The following is a 15,086-nucleotide window of genomic DNA, read 5'->3' as shown; positions in this document are numbered from 1 at the left end:
AAAGAAACACTCCAAGGAAGGGCGGTGACTTGCCCCAGGTCACGGTGCTCATAAAGGGCAGATTTCAGAAAGCCAAACCCAGGGGCTACCATGTAGATCTTGGCAGTGGCAAATTGCCCCTACCTGTCCTCCATTCATCTCTCCAGAGGGACAAGGGCAAGCACTGTGGCCTCTAGCAGTTACTTCTGAAGGGGAAGAAGTCAGCCTTGGCCCACTGATGTATTACAGATGTAGCCCCGGGCTCCTAACGGCCCCTATGCTCTGGCCCTCGGGCCAAGTCCAGTTTGAGAGGGTGCTTGGGGGATCATGGGCTCGAGGACAGGACGAGACTTTGGAGATGGTGTGGCCTGATCTGCTTTTTCCGAGGCTCATCCTGGTTCACATACACACACACACACACACACACACTGGCTCCAGATGGTCTGGCAATATCTGTGTCAGCTATGACAATGGCTGTTGATTATGAGTGCTCATGGCTTAATCATCTCCGACCCCCTTTGGACAGTTCCTTCCTAGGAGGATTTCTGTTCATCGGGGGTCTTGGCTACCTGGGTGGCCCCTCAAGCCGTGACAGAGAGAGCGCTCCAGTGAGAACAGTGACTTCAGCCTGGGATTTACCAGGGGCTGGGTGGGTTGGGTAGATAGGAGGAGAGGTGAAAAGAGTCACAGGATGGCAGAGCTAGAGCAGACCCCATACCATGGAATGTCATAGTTAGAAAGTCCCTTAGGAAATGGAACATAAAACATCGTAGCCAGTCTAACGCCCTCATTTTGCAGGAGGAGAGGGAGGCCCAGAGAGGAGAAGACACGTGCTTAGGCCATCCCCAGGCCCCGGGAGGGTCTCTTCTGCCTCCTTCAGTGCATTGCACTGGGCTGCCTCCCTGTGCCCTCCCTGGATGAAGGCTGCAGCTCCCCGCTCCCCCCTCCCTCCGCACATACTCCCGGCCCTCTGAATTAGGCCAATGAACCTATTGACACAGTTTGGGAAGCTCTGAATGGCAGAAGCCCAGCAGTCAGTGGTCCCACCTCATTGCCTGCTCAGAATGACTTTCCAGAGGCTCCTGACGGCTGATTGAGGCCACCAGCCCCAGGGGGAACCTTCCCACATCCCCTACGTTCGTGTCTGCTGTCGTATTTGGTCCTCACTGCACTCCTGGGATGGTTGGCAGGCCAGGGATTAACCCCTTTTTACAGAGGAAGAATCTGGGCCCAAAGGGCACAGTGACTTGCCCAAGATGACCCAGAGCATGAGTTTCAGAGCTGGGCCCAGAAGCCCAGTCGCCCAAGTCCCAACCTCATTTTAACTCTTTGGTCCTCACAAGCTCATATTCACAGCGAGAGGAAGCTGATTAAAGGTAAATGACTCACCCAAGGCCCTGGGTCAGTCAGTGGAGAGCAGGCTCTCAAACTCAGCACCTCTTGGTCACCTAGACTGGCCCAAACAGTGGAACAGGCAGGGGGGAGGGCAAAAAGTGGGGTAAATTTGGTGTATATTAGAGCCACTCGTTGGGGTGTCCCACTGGTCTCTCCCCAAACACCCACCCTCTAACCAGTCCCACGGGCCTACTCTTCCCACAGAGGATCAGCTGCCCCCTGGCTTTCCCAACATTGACATGGGCCCCCAGCTGAAGGTGGTGGAACGCACAAGGACTGCCACCATGCTCTGTGCAGCCAGCGGAAACCCAGATCCCGAAATCACCTGGTTCAAAGACTTCCTCCCGGTGGACCCAAGCTCTAGCAACGGCAGGATCAAGCAGCTGAGATCAGGTAAGGATCGGGGCAGGGAGGGGGTGTCGGCGGGAAAGGCGGTGTGGCGCTGGCCCTAGAGAAGTGTCCAGGCACAATAAAAGCTGCCAGCCAGCCATGCCCTCCGAGCATCTTGGTCCTCCCTCCAGCCCCTTCTGATACAAGCACACCTGCCGTTGTGCCTGGAGTGGGGACAGGCCTCGGGCTCAGGGCCTTTGTGGAGAGGGAAGGGAAGGCCCGGCCCCACCTGGCCCCAGCTCTCCCTCAGACGAGGGTGGGCCTTGGCCTTTGATCTCTCCAGTGGCCTCGGGGTCATCCCAGCCAGAGCCCCTCCCTGGCAGCTGCGTGGATCTGCTCAGTGCCTGGCACTGTGCACTGTTTGTCATGCCCCATCTGTTTGTCCATCTGTCCACTGGATCACGTGCTCGTCGGGTGTAGTGTTATTTTCTGTGTGTCCATGTTTGTAGCTTGTTTCCTTTCTCACGAGTGTGTATGCACACAAATACATGCACGCCTGCATGTTCCCCCCTCGCAGGCACACAAACATGTCCTTACACACACAGCCGGGTATCTGTGTGGCCACATTATCGGTCCCTGCCTGAGTACACCTGGATGTATCTACACACACAGCCTGTCGGCATATTTGTGGCCACGTGGACGGCTGGTGTGTGTGCACACACATGCGTACATGTCTCTATGCCGGGTATTTTTCTTTCCTCAGCCAGCTCATGATTTCTAGTTTAGAAATGAGACTTTGCACATGGGCACACACGTCCCCAGTCTGGCTGCTCTTCTTTCTCAGTCTCCCTCTCCAAACCTGGCCTGCTAAACTGTGATCAGAGAATCTCAAAGCGCTTTCGTGTTGCTCCCAGATTCTTCCCCTCCACCCCCAACAGATGGGAGTAGCCCCTTTTCTTAGTGCCCCTTCCCCCATCCCCCACCTCAGAGCAAAAGTCTCCTAGGGATCCCCTGAAATAGAGAAGAGCATGAGTTGGCTGGGGCAATTAGGAGAGCGGGTGAGGCCGGGCCCTAGGAGTTCTCTCTTATTGGGCAGACTGGTGAGCCCCAAGAAGAAGAAATACTTCTGTCTTCAAAAACCTAGCAAAAGGAGCCGCTGGGCCCGGCCTCACTGGTGTCATCCCCTCGTCCTCCCCTCCAAACCCAAGCCAGCTTCGTGCTCCTCAGCCCCATCCCCATGGGGAAGACAGGCTCTGTACAGGAAGTCTTTTGCCTCTGCAGAGCTCAGGTGGGAAGGAGGCCTCCCGATACCCCAGTATCCATCGGAATGCAGTAGCTGGCATGTCCCTTCCTGGCCCTCCCCAGCAGATGGGGGTGCTCAGCTCCCTCCCAGGGAAAAAGGCTTCCTGATCATTCGGAGTTTGTGAATTTGCCAGCACTAGAACTCATCAGGCAGAGCCTGGGGAACTGCTTGTTGAGAACTTGTCGAGACTGAGCTAGATGTCCCTTGCAGACAGGAAGTATTGGAAAGGCTTGGACCAAGGGTGCAGGACAGGGAGCAAGGTGGGGGATGGGAATTGTAGTAAGGCAGATTTGGGTCCAATAGAAGGAAAAATCGCCTTCTCAATCAGAGCTGCCCCAAGGTTCATCCAGGCCTCTGCCCGTCAGAGGAGGAGGGGCAGGGCAGAGGAGTACACTGGGACCACGGGTGGAATGGACTGACTAGTCCCAGAGTCCACCCAGGGATGGCGTCCTCAAGGTCCCAGCAGGTTCAAAGAGACAAGGGGGCACCCTGGGGGAAGTGGGGGGCAGTTCATCTCCTCTTCCATGAGTCAGCAGTGGTTGGATCTGGGAAGGACCCAAGGCCAGAAGAGCCGTCACACTTAGGGGCTGCTACTATCTGAATAACCCACTTAACAAACTCACTGTTTTCTTTTCTGATTCACTATTTGAAACGTTCAGAGACCTTTGGTAAGTCTGTTTGATCGAGCAAGTTAAACAGCTAACGTCCCTCCTGACCCCAGAACTAATGTCCACCCTAACAGCTTCAGACACGGCATGTTTACTAACCCCTCTCACCAGGAGCCCCCCCCCCACCTCAGAACGACCTGTCCTCGGGGGTAACGAAGGCCAGAGCCTCAGAAAAAGGAGAAGGGAAGAGAAAGGAGACTGGGGAGGCAGCCTTTGGTGCAAGAAAGGGAAGCCTATCTATCTCATCCCTGACCCTGGGGAAGAAAGGAAGGGGGAAGAGTTTTACCCCTAGAATACCAGGAGGAGCTGCCATTGCTTGGTGTGGGTAACCACCCCCAGTGCCAGCAGAACCCCCTGGCCATTGTGCTTCATGCCGTGGCCGGCCAGGATGACACCCCTCCCCCCGCACCCCGGCCACTGCCGCTCGTTTGACCCTATCAGAGATCCCTGTGTCCGACAGGGCCTTCGGCAGCCCCTAGACATGGTCACACCATGAGAAGAGATGAGAGGAGCACTTTAGGAGTGGGTAATGACAGCAACGCCCATTTCTGACCCTCTTCGAAAACTTACCCCTCACAGTGGCCCTGAGAGGTAGACGGTGTGCCGGTATTATTGGTCCCATTTTACAGGTAGGGAAGCTGAGGCTCGTAGAAAGGAAGGGACTTGCCCACTGTCCCCTGACCAGGAACTAGGGTCAGATGCACACCTCCCATCTCCAAGGCTAACATCCTTTCTGCCACTCCATGCTGCCTCCCACAGGGGTTCACTGCTGTGATCTGGGCCCTATAGGGAAGAAGGAGGCCAGTGGGGATTATGCTGGTGCCACTGGAGAGGGAGAAATGACTTGTGACGGAAGAATGTTGGGGTGGAAAGAACAGTTGGTCTTGGAATGAAGAGACCTAGGGTTCAGTCCCAGCCTCACTAGGCAAGGGCCTTCCCATCTCCCCATCTGCATAAAACAAAGAGGTGGGACTGATTGCCAAGGTTCCTTAGACCCATAGGATTCCCTGACTCTAAAGACCTCTGACGTGAAAGTCCAGAGGCCTAGGTTCTGGTCTGCCCTCCTGCTAACTGCCCGTGCAACCTCTCTCTGAGCCTCATTTTCCCAGTCTGTCACATAAAGGGAGGGCATCTCTGAGGGTAGTTCTTGCTCGGACGTTGTGAGCTCTCAATGCTCATTTCCCCCCTGCTCTGCCCCTCTTTCTTCCACACCCTCCCAGGAGAGCAATGCACACACCGAGAACACCTTGGCACGTGCTCTCCAGTTACCATGGAGACAGGTGCTCTGCTTAACCTGCAGCCCACTGGTCTTCCCCTTCCCCTGGGTCCCTGGCAGACTGGACTCCACCATCCATCCTTCCGGAAGGACAGTCCTTGATGAGGGACTTGGGTCCTGAAACCTGATTTTGGCTGAGGGGTCCCCCTCTGTCTTTGAGGGCCGGTCCCGGCCCTGAGCTCCTCCCAGCCTGTTGGCTCCCTTCTCCAGCCTCTGGTGGAAGCAAAAAATGAGGGGGAGGAGGTTTTGTAGGACTCCAGCCCCTCGAAGAAAGCCTTTTCCTAGTCTCTCTCCCCCCTTCCTCCCCGCCCCCAACCAAGGAGGAGCAGAATAGTGAAAAAAGCAAAAGATTTGGTTTGGAATCACTTCTGTGTGACCTTAGACAAGTCGCTTCCCTCTCTGGGCCTCAGTTCTTCATCTTTCAGATGACGAGGCGGATCTCCAAGGGATCTCCTGGCTTTAACAGTCTGTAGGGTTAGGTGTGAAACTCCAGTCTCCTTCCTCTCACCCCAAGGACATGTGTCTTTGTTCCCCTCCTCCACCTCCTTTGGGGGTGGGATAATTGGCTTACTCTTGGGGGAAGGGAGCGGTCATATTGGAGATCTCCAGAAGAGGCAGGTCTCTGTCCCCTACTCCCTCCCTCTCTCACCTCAGTCTCTCTAGCCCTGCCTGATAACCCATCTTCACCTCCTCAGAGGTGTCTGTCCCTCAGATGGCTGGTTTGGGCTCTTCTCCTTTTCCCTTGGGGAGCTAAAAGGAGTTCCCCCCAAGACTGTGTCGCTCCCTGTCTCGTGGGTCTCCACCCTCTGTTCCTCTCTCTTCCCCAAACTCTCCCTACCCCATCCCCAGACTGTCCTTGTGAAGCCTGTCCCCACCCCTGTGTGTGATCCCAAGCCCAAAGCTAATCCCTGTGCTTCATTAACCTGAAGGGAGGGAGCTCCTGACCCCACACCCTCCATCTGTTCCTTGTCTAACCACGTTCCCTAACACCCTGCCCAATGCTGACTCTAACCAGTGCCTAATGTCCTCTCCTCCCCACTGCCCAGCCCCAAGAGAACAAGGGAGGCCTGATCATGCCCAAGCAGGTGGCTCCCTTGTCCCCTCTCTTCTGAAGACAACCCATCCCCTTTGCCGGCCGGCCAGCAGTTCCCCACTAGTGACTTGAGTCTGGAGTGGGAGGGAATTTCCTGATCTGTTTACTGAACTTCCAGTAAAGGGGTTTGAGAGACCACATGGGCCACCCCCCCCCCAGTGCCCTAGGAGGAGGTGGAGGATGGGAGAAGGGAGATGACTCCTGCATCCATAGCCTCCTCCAAATGCCCAGCCAAGAGTCGGGAAACAGGCCTTCCTGAGCAGTCCCGCTCCTTTATAGGGGCAGCAAAAAACCTTTCTCCATCTTTCCCCACTCTCCAGTTTTCTAAGAGCCTGCTTGAAAAGACACTGACCTGTCAGTAAACCCAGCTTTCAGACCTGAGTCCTCTACTTACTGACCTTGTGACCTTAGACAAGTCACTTCTCTCTCATCCATAAAATGGATGTGTCCTCTTCCAGGGGAGCAGAAGGGGGCGCTGAAGGGAAACTCCATTTTATACATCTCCCCCTCCCTCCACACTCATTCCCCAGCATAGGAAAAAGGAGACAAGGCAGAGTTGGTACCAGTGATGAAGCCCCAGCCCACAAGCTTGGTGGCAAAGGGCATCCCAGTCCTCCCTCCCCCCTCTCCATTCTTTGGTTAGCTGATGAGGAAACAGCATCCAGTGGCAGTGACCAGAGCCAGCAGATGTGACGGCTCCTGCCCGGCATTACGGGAGTAACAGCAGCGGCAGAGTGGTTCACACATCGGGGAAAGGGCAGGAACAGCCCTGGGTTTAGATTCAGGGCCAGAGTTCAAGTACTAGCCCAGCCGCTGACATCTCTCTGACTTTAGCCTAGTCCCTTCACCTCGACGGGCAAGATGGGACGGTTGGAGTCACTGACCTCTATGGTCCTGTTCAGCTCTGAGTGCCCGGCTTGGCCCTTCCTCAGGGCGGGCATGGTGGGAGAAAATCTCCTGGTCCTCGACCTCACAGTGTAGATAGGAAGGAGAGGCATGGAGGGGACCCTTTGAGTTGGAGAAACAAGGGACGGGTTCCATTTTTAACCCTCCCCTTTGGTCAGCCATCTAGTAAGCACTCACTGTGCTCCACGTCCTGTGCTTGGCACCAGCGTCTCCCAGAACGAAAAGCGTCAGGCTCTGCCCGCCTGCCAGCAGCGGTGTCTACAAGGGAATCTGAGGGATGGGCATGCAGGGAAGAACACGGGAACGCTCGTCTGAGGTCACCTGGGTGGTCTAGATGTTGGTTTTCTCATCTGTGGGCAAAGGAAATTGTACTGGATTTGGAGGTAGGAGACCTGAGTCTAAATGCTACTTGGGTAAGCCACTCAATTGAGCCTCAGTTTCCTCATCCATAAAACAAGAGGGTTGGTCTATCGGACCTTCATGGTCCCTTCCCACTCTAGAACCCCATGTCATCCGCTGACTAAAGGATCTCTTGGGCCCCATTCTGTTCCAAATCCTAGTGAAGAAACTTGGCAAATACACAAATAATTATGGTGCCAGGGAGTGTGTTGAGGGCAAAGAAAAGACAGAGACAAAATGTCCGGGAGAATTTGAGGACAGAGAGAGAGATTACTTAAAGCTTCGTGGAGGAGGCAGTACTAGAGTTGAGTCTTAAGGGAAGGGAAAGATTTCAATAGGCAGAGATGAGAGAGTGTGCTCCAGGTACTGGGGCAGACTGGGCAAAGGTGTGGAAGTGGGAGATGGCAGGACCAGCCTGGGGAACGTCCAGCTCAGAGAAAGCAATGGTCAGGGAGGATGAAGACCACAGGCCAGGCCTTGGAGGCTGGGGAGAGACAGGCCACTTGGACAGCTCTCACCATGGGCTCTCCTCTTCCATGGGGTCCTTTTTCGGCCGGCCGGCCAGATGTTTCTGTTTTTCACTTGACTCTCTTTGCTTCCCTTACAGAAAGTACTCCGATCCGAGGTAAGAGGCTTCCCCACTCACCCACTCACTCACTCACTCACCCACCCACCCACTCACTCACCCACCCACCTGCCCCCCCCTCTCTCGCTCCTCCCTCCACACACTCCTCAGCTCCTAGCCTCCTGCCTCATGTCCAGGGTTCCAGCTTGAGCTAGGGCAGCCTTGAGCTGGCTCCCCCACCTCCCACGTGCCACGCCCCACTCGCCCCTCCCCTCCCCTAGCCTGCCCTGTTGTGTCTGTGCTCTTTGTCTCCGTTTCGATGTTGGTCTTTGTGTGTCCGGGTTCACTGGGGCTGGGAATTACTTCTCAGGTCTTTCCGCTAAGTCTGCAGATGGCCCAGCCCCAGAGAAGGGGCAGGAGAGGACTGGGGCCGCCCACCCATGGGCAGCGGGGTGTGGGATATTGGCAGTAAGACTGAATTTGGAGCCTGGAGATTTGGGCTCAGAGAGAAGCTCTGTGTTCCCTTGGCTGTGCAGAGGAGGGGGCTGGAACAGCTTCATTTTGGGGTCCCCTCCACATCTGGTCCCTACAATGATGTAGTGGCCTGAGGAGGGACAGTTCCCCATCACACACATCCATACACACACACACATACACACAGTCCTGAGAGTAAAGTGATCCACGTTCCAGTCTAGGCCCCATCTCTAACCCCTGTTACATCTCAGGTCCTGTCTCTCTAGGTCTCATTTTTACCCATCCAGAAAATGAGGGGTGTGGACTAGCTGGTCCCCAAAGCTCTCTGGGCCTCCCCACCACCACCACTGTGAGTCACAGTTCTGGGCGTCAGTCCCAAATGATGAAGCAAGCCATACACAGCTTCAAAGGCCACTTAGGCCTCTACTCCCAATCCCTGCACCGAGATGGAGTGGCCTTTGAGTAGAGAAGGGCAGGAACTGAATATAGCTGCAGCTCCTCTGTTCTCCCCTCCCCCCCCCCCATCCACATGCACACAGTCTTCAGCCCTCGGGAGGGAACACCACTAGGATGTACCATCCCATGGGTAATGCAGTGTGACACAGTGCCGGCAGGAGCGGATCTGAAGTCACCCAGGCAAACCAGCGCGGGGTGACTTATCCCACCCATGCCCCCCAGCCCCAGCCCAGAAAACCCTTCCTCAGTGAGTGAAGGTACCTGGGCTATGTCTAACAGAAAGAGCCCCAGATTGGGAGTCAGGGAGCACGGGTTTGAAGGTTGTCATTAAACAGACACTCAGGGGCTCCCTGGATGGCAGGCACCACACTAGGAGCTGGCAATGTAGAGAAGACAATGAAACCGTCTCTAGCACCTGAGGTTTAATACCTAACTTTTGGGGCAGCTAGGTGGTGCAGTGGATAGAGCACTGGCCCTGGAGTCAGGAGGACCTGAGTTCAAATCCAGCCTCAGACACTTAACACTTACTAGCTGTGTGACCCTGGGCAAGTCACTTAACCCCCATTGCCTCACTTAAAAAAAAAAAAAAGACCTAACTTTCTAGCCTGCTTCTATAAAACAAGGCAGCCAGCCCTCCCAGGTCCCTGCCCACACTAAGTCCCACCAGCCTGGCCTGGGCACTCAGACTTAGTCCTGAGGGGCAGGACCGTGTGCCCAGTAGAGAGGAAATGGAGTCAGGACAGAGGGCAGGGTTCTGGGTCCATCCTCTAGGTCCATTTCTCCAGAGTAGCCTTTCCCCAAGTTTCTCAAGAAAGAAGAAGTTGGGGTGGCGGGGGAGGGCATCAGCAGGAGCCAGGTGAAATCTCCAAAGAGAGCACCCTGAACTGAGATCATGCTTGAGATAGGCCCCTTCTTCCACCTGGGCTTGAGCACCCCAGCCTCCGAGAATGGCAGACCAGGGACTAGTCCCTGACCTTTCACTGATCTGCTCTGTGGCCCTGGGCCAGGCTCTTCAATCTCTGAGCCTCAGTTTCCCCTTCTGGAGGTGAAAATCTAAAGAGCCATCGAAATGCAGGGTGTCCAGACCCAAACTCTTTAGGCCACGTCCCCAGCAGCAGAAGCCAGCCTCTGCCTGTGACAGGCACTCATCAGTCTGAGATCTAGGAGTGAAAGTGGCAGGCGGCCTGTGCCATGAATGTCAAGTCCCTACCTGGCTAAACACAGGTCCTTCCCATCCGTGACCCTAGCAGGGAAGAACATTAATTAGCCAGTCCTTAGGACAGGATTTCATTCATTTCAACAAACCATTTATTAAGCACCTTCCGTACCAGTCTGCGGAGGAGATGTAAAGCCTATGGGGCTCACAGTCCAGTGGGGGTGAGATGCAGGGCGCATGCATCAGAGCGGGGCAGAGTGCCGTGCTGTGGGAGGTCAAAGAGGAAGGAACCCCATTTTAGTTGGGGTTTAAATTGAACAGGACCAAAAAGGACATTCCAGCCATAGGGTTTCTGAGCCAAGTTGTAGAGACGGGAGAGCAGAAAGGGGGTTCCAGAGACAGAGGGCAGCCCTGTTTGGAGCAGCAGAGCACCCCCAGGTTATGGGGAGCTTAAGTGCAGACAGAAGATGACCAGGCCTGTGCATAAGGGAGACCAGCGTGGCCATGGCCTGAAGGACAGATCAGAATGAGGACAAAGTGGAGGCTGCTTGGAATCTGTTGGCATAGTCTAGTTGAGTAATACTGGGGCCAGTGAATCTGCTAGAGCCTGCAGATTTTTTTGGTAAAGAGTCAGATAGCCCTAAGGCTCCAAAGCCTGGGAAACTGGATGGATTCGAATGCATGTTAGGTCCTCTTAGGCGCTCACCATGGCCTTCTGTCACCGTAAGAAAGCCCAGAGCTAGGTTCGGTGAAATGCTCAAGCTTGGCCCCACCACTGTGCCTTAGAGACAGCCCGACAAGCCCGCTCACCCTGGGGTGGGATGTGTATGCTCTCCGTGTTTGCTTAAGGCCAGAGATGTAAGTAGTCAATGGTGCAGTTTCACACATTTGTGGTCCCTGATTGAGAGCTAGTTAGAGGCAGGAAGAACCTTCCCAGTGCCCTCGGAAGTTACACAATTAACCCTCCTGTCAGGCCAGCCCCTTGTTGGATATTTTCAAACCCCTGCTTGTAAAATTCAGATCCATTTTTATTTTTTCTTGGGTGCCTTCTAAACGAAGGTGTATTACATTCAAACACACTTGAGGAAATTCATACACATTTTCATTGACTCCTTCCTAGGCACAGGTGAATTTGATTAGGGCCTATGAAATTCAGACACATTTATTTAAATTCAAACCCATGGGTGATATGGCTACATCCAAGGTAGACCAGCATCAAACAAACAAATGATTCACCTTGAAAATAGACATGGGAATGAAATTCACCATTTGTTCTTCTTTGCTCCGGGAATTAGCCACCACAGGCCAGGGTCAGCTGATACAGGAGCACAGGACCCAAACCAGGCTGCCCCCAACTTCTGGAGAGATCTTCCTAAGGCCCCCTGGGAACCAGTGTGAATGAGCCACCCCCAGCCCACACCCTGGATCAACTGTCCCAAAGGGCACCTGCTGCCCAGGTCCATGGTACCTCAGCACTTGGCTGGGTTCTGGTATCATAACCCACACTTCAGCGCCACTCCCCACTTACCTGTACTCAACCCGCTGTTCCCTTCCCCTCTGCAAAGAGCTGAGAGGACAGACCTTAGGTTCCTGCCTATATCTGGCTGGGGAGACAGGGCCTCACCACAGCAAAGTACAACAAACAAAACAAGACAGCAACAGGAGGTAGTAAACACAGCAGACTTCCTGTGTGCAGAGCACCCCTAGGCACTGCAAGTGATAAGTTTTGTTAAGACACAGGCCCTGCCTCCTAGGAGCTATAGTCTGGTAGAGGAATAAAATTCCTTCCCTCCCCAAAACGGATCGCTGAATCATGAAGCATGAATTAAGCGCCTGCTGGTTGCTACTGGGGGACAGGGACAAAGACTGAAACAATCCCTACTCCCAAATATGTTCTATTCTAAAAGGAAAAACAAGTTCAAACAGAATAAGTAGAAAGAGAACAAAGTAAAGGGAAGGCACCATAATATGCAATAATTACGTTCTAAAGTTCCTCTCCCTGCTCTCTGAGACCTTGACAAGTCAGTTCAACTGGTTGAGCCTCAGTTTTCTCATCTCTACAATCCCTTGTGCTCAGCCCGACATCCTCGGCATCCCCAGAAGGAAAGAAGCCATGGGACAATGCCCAGCCCTCCCGTCTAGCACAGGTCTTAGACATGTGGTCCAGCCCCTTCCATGAATCAGTGGAAAGGCACAAAAGGAAATCTTGCAGAAGAGCAGGAGGTTTGGGGGAAGATCGGGGAGCGGGGCGTGGTCCTACGTTAGGGGGTTACTGGGCCAGGATGTTTGGTTCAGACTGGAAGTGTTAACTCAAGTGCTCACCGAGGCCCGGGGCCTAGTCGAAAGCCAGCCTCAGGGAGGCCTGGGGACTAACTCCCTCTGGTCCTTGTCTTCCACCCCATCCCCTACCCCATCCCCAGGTGCCCTGCAGATTGAGAGCAGCGAGGAGACGGACCAAGGAAAATATGAGTGTGTGGCCAGCAACAGCGCGGGAGTGCGCTACTCATCCCCCGCTAACCTTTACGTGAGAGGTAGGGAGCGCGTCGTCCCGAAACTCAGGGCACAGCCTCTTCCCCACTCCCCTCACCCTGTACCCTCCGGGTTCTCCCCGGCTCCCGCAGACCCGAGCAAGAGATCTGGGGCTGGAGATGGAAAGTGGCAGAGGCAGGGTGACAGGCACCAGGGTAGGCTAATGTCGTGCAGAAAGCTGAGCATAAGCAAGAGAGGGGGGACACAAGGGCTCAAGGCCTCCGTAAAATGACCGGCTGCTATTGGGGCCCCTCTAAGAGGAGCAGGACACCTGGGTGCTGGTCCCAGGCCTACTGGCCACTCCCCCGGTGACCCTGGGCAAGCTGCTTCACCTGTCTGGGCCTCGCTATCCCCTAGTCAAGCTCCAGCTCTTGCTGAAGTTGTCCCGATAGGTGAAGATCTCGGCTCTAGTTGACCTCTGCTGCCAGCTCTGACCCTTGGCAAGGTCCCTCTGTCCCCCTGGTGGGGATCCCTGAAGGTGCTGGGGCTACAGGGGATCCCTTAGCTAAACCAGGTCTGGGGGCCTGAGAGCAGTGGATTCAGCAGGTCATATGGGGGGAGAGGACAGGGGGCATAGTGAGCTCTCCTTAAACCAGAGCCCACAAACTAGCCACCCCCTGGATGAGGAAAAGGCTTCCCCTCGCCCAGCCCAGCAGGAGGGAGGCCCCCAGCTTGCCCCCAGGAGCTTGGCAGGGGTCAGGGTGGGAGTGATCTGTCTTGGGCCTGCAGGGCAGGGGGAGCCCTCGGGTCTCCACCCCCTCCCCTACCCGTGCTCCTTAGTCAGCTTCCCATGGTGTATTGTGCTGCAAGCTCTCCCCACCCCAACCCCCTCATTGTCTGGGCTGGCTTTGCTTTCTGGGCCTCCCCTCCTCCACCTCCAACCCTGTCCACTCCCACCCAGGGCCCCAGGAGAACCACTGCCAGGGAGAGACGTGGCTCCCTCTCAAGTTAGCTGGGAGTTGGGGGTGGGGGTGGGGAGGGAGGTCAAGGGTGAGCCTTGGAAGATGATCCTCCCCCTACCCCGCTGCTGCTCCAGGGCCAGGGCCAGACCTAGGTACAGGCACCAGGCTTTCTTCCAGCCAAGCCTGCTGTCGGGGGGGTGGGGGGGGGTGAAAGAAACAGACTGGAGCTCAGTCATGCTAAGTGACTGATGGGGGCTGATATAGCTCAGTGTATGCCCACCCACCCCAAATTTGTAGTGTTACCTGGTGATAAAACCTGAAGCTTACAAAAAGGAAGCCCTAACAGTGGCATTTCAGGTGTCGTGAGGATGGGAGTAGAACAGCTTGGAGACTATACCCACCTGGGTCTACCTGTGCCAAAAGCCAGCCCCGTTCCTGGCCTCTTACTTCCTAGTAGCTGTCACCCAGAGAAGCCCAGGAAAGTTAAAAGAGGCTCTGCCTATCCATGATCTGTCCTGGCTCTGCACGCTTCCCTGGCCCATAGCTGAAGCCCCTCCTGATAGCCAGAAGCCCTGCCTTCCTACCCCCACCACCAGGTTGCCCTCAGTGGCACCCCCATCTGACTCTTCAGACTTACACTCAGATCCTTGTTAATCCTCTTGAGGGTCTTTAAAAAAAAATTCCTTCTTAGCCACCCCTCCCATATCAAGGCTACAGCATCTTGGAGGGTTTCCACAGGGTCAGTCTGTGTGCCTAATGATAGTATGGGTAGAAAGCATGGCAGCATGTTATAAGATTTATAACAGCAAAGAACCTAGGCTGCAAATTAGCCTTGGGTTCCAATCCTGGCATTACTACTGACTTGCTGTGAACTGTTGAGCAAGTCTCTCTCTCCATTTCCCCAAATGTAAAACAAAAGGATTCTGAGATTCCAGAATCCTCTGCAGTGAGAGAATGGAGGTATCAGATCCTCTCCATTCCAAAGAATTTGGAATCCAAGGACCTAGGTTTGGATCTTATGTCTACCATTTAACTGGTTGTGTCATCTTGGACCAAAGAAGGGAGCCGGCCAAAGGGACCGCTAAAAGCCCCTTCTAACTGTATGAACGCTGTAAGAAATGTGTGGATTGAGAAGGAATCTCCTCGCCACCCCTGCTCCCAAAGCCTCTCCCCCAGTCACACCACAAATTGTCTCCTCTCCCCCCTGGCCCTTCCATGGGTATGTCTTACTGTGAGTGGCCCTAGGCAAGGGGCAGGCAAAGGTGGGTGAGGGAGCTCCAAAGCTTTGGCTCCCTCCTGAGGCACCTAAAATAGCCACCAAGGTGGGCAGGTAGGTGGCGCAGTGGATAGAGCACTGGCCCTGGATTCAGGAGGACCTGAGTTCAAATCCGACCTCAGACACTTGACACTTACTAGCTGTGTGACCCTGGGCAAGTCACTTAACCCCTCATTGCGTTGCCAAAAAAAATAAATAAATAGCCACCAAGGCGCCCACGGTGAGTTTCCCTGTGCTCATCAGCAGTGGCCGGTTGCCCTCCCTAACCTCCTGTCTCTCTGTAAATGCTTGGTGAAGCTTTCTCAGTTCTGAGGTCTCCAGAGACTGCCCCGCCACCCTCCCAACCAGTCAAGCAGCAGCCCCAACAGGAGGGCAGGGG

General features: G+C 54.7%; 1 protein-coding gene across 23 annotated transcripts in view; it reads left to right on the top strand.

The window, feature by feature from the left end:
• PTPRS (protein tyrosine phosphatase receptor type S) overlaps positions 1–15,086 on the top strand; it is a 211,748-nt gene that overhangs the window by 127,710 nt on the left and 68,952 nt on the right. For 14 of the 23 annotated variants that reach the window (XM_043977056.1, XM_043977054.1, XM_043977057.1 and 11 more), the window contains exons 5-8: positions 1,579–1,767; positions 3,667–3,675; positions 7,957–7,974; positions 12,421–12,531. In XM_043977056.1, the coding sequence (XP_043832991.1) occupies positions 1,579–1,767; positions 3,667–3,675; positions 7,957–7,974; positions 12,421–12,531 (327 nt within the window). The remainder of the gene's footprint in view (positions 1–1,578; positions 1,768–3,666; positions 3,676–7,956; positions 7,975–12,420; positions 12,532–15,086) is intronic. The other 9 variants (XM_043977068.1, XM_043977065.1, XM_043977062.1 and 6 more) reach the window with 1 other exon arrangement.

Source organism: Dromiciops gliroides, chromosome 1 (genome assembly GCF_019393635.1).
Source record: "Dromiciops gliroides isolate mDroGli1 chromosome 1, mDroGli1.pri, whole genome shotgun sequence".
Classification (NCBI taxonomy): domain Eukaryota; kingdom Metazoa; phylum Chordata; class Mammalia; order Microbiotheria; family Microbiotheriidae; genus Dromiciops; species Dromiciops gliroides.
This window is presented reverse-complemented; position numbering and strand designations above follow the sequence as displayed.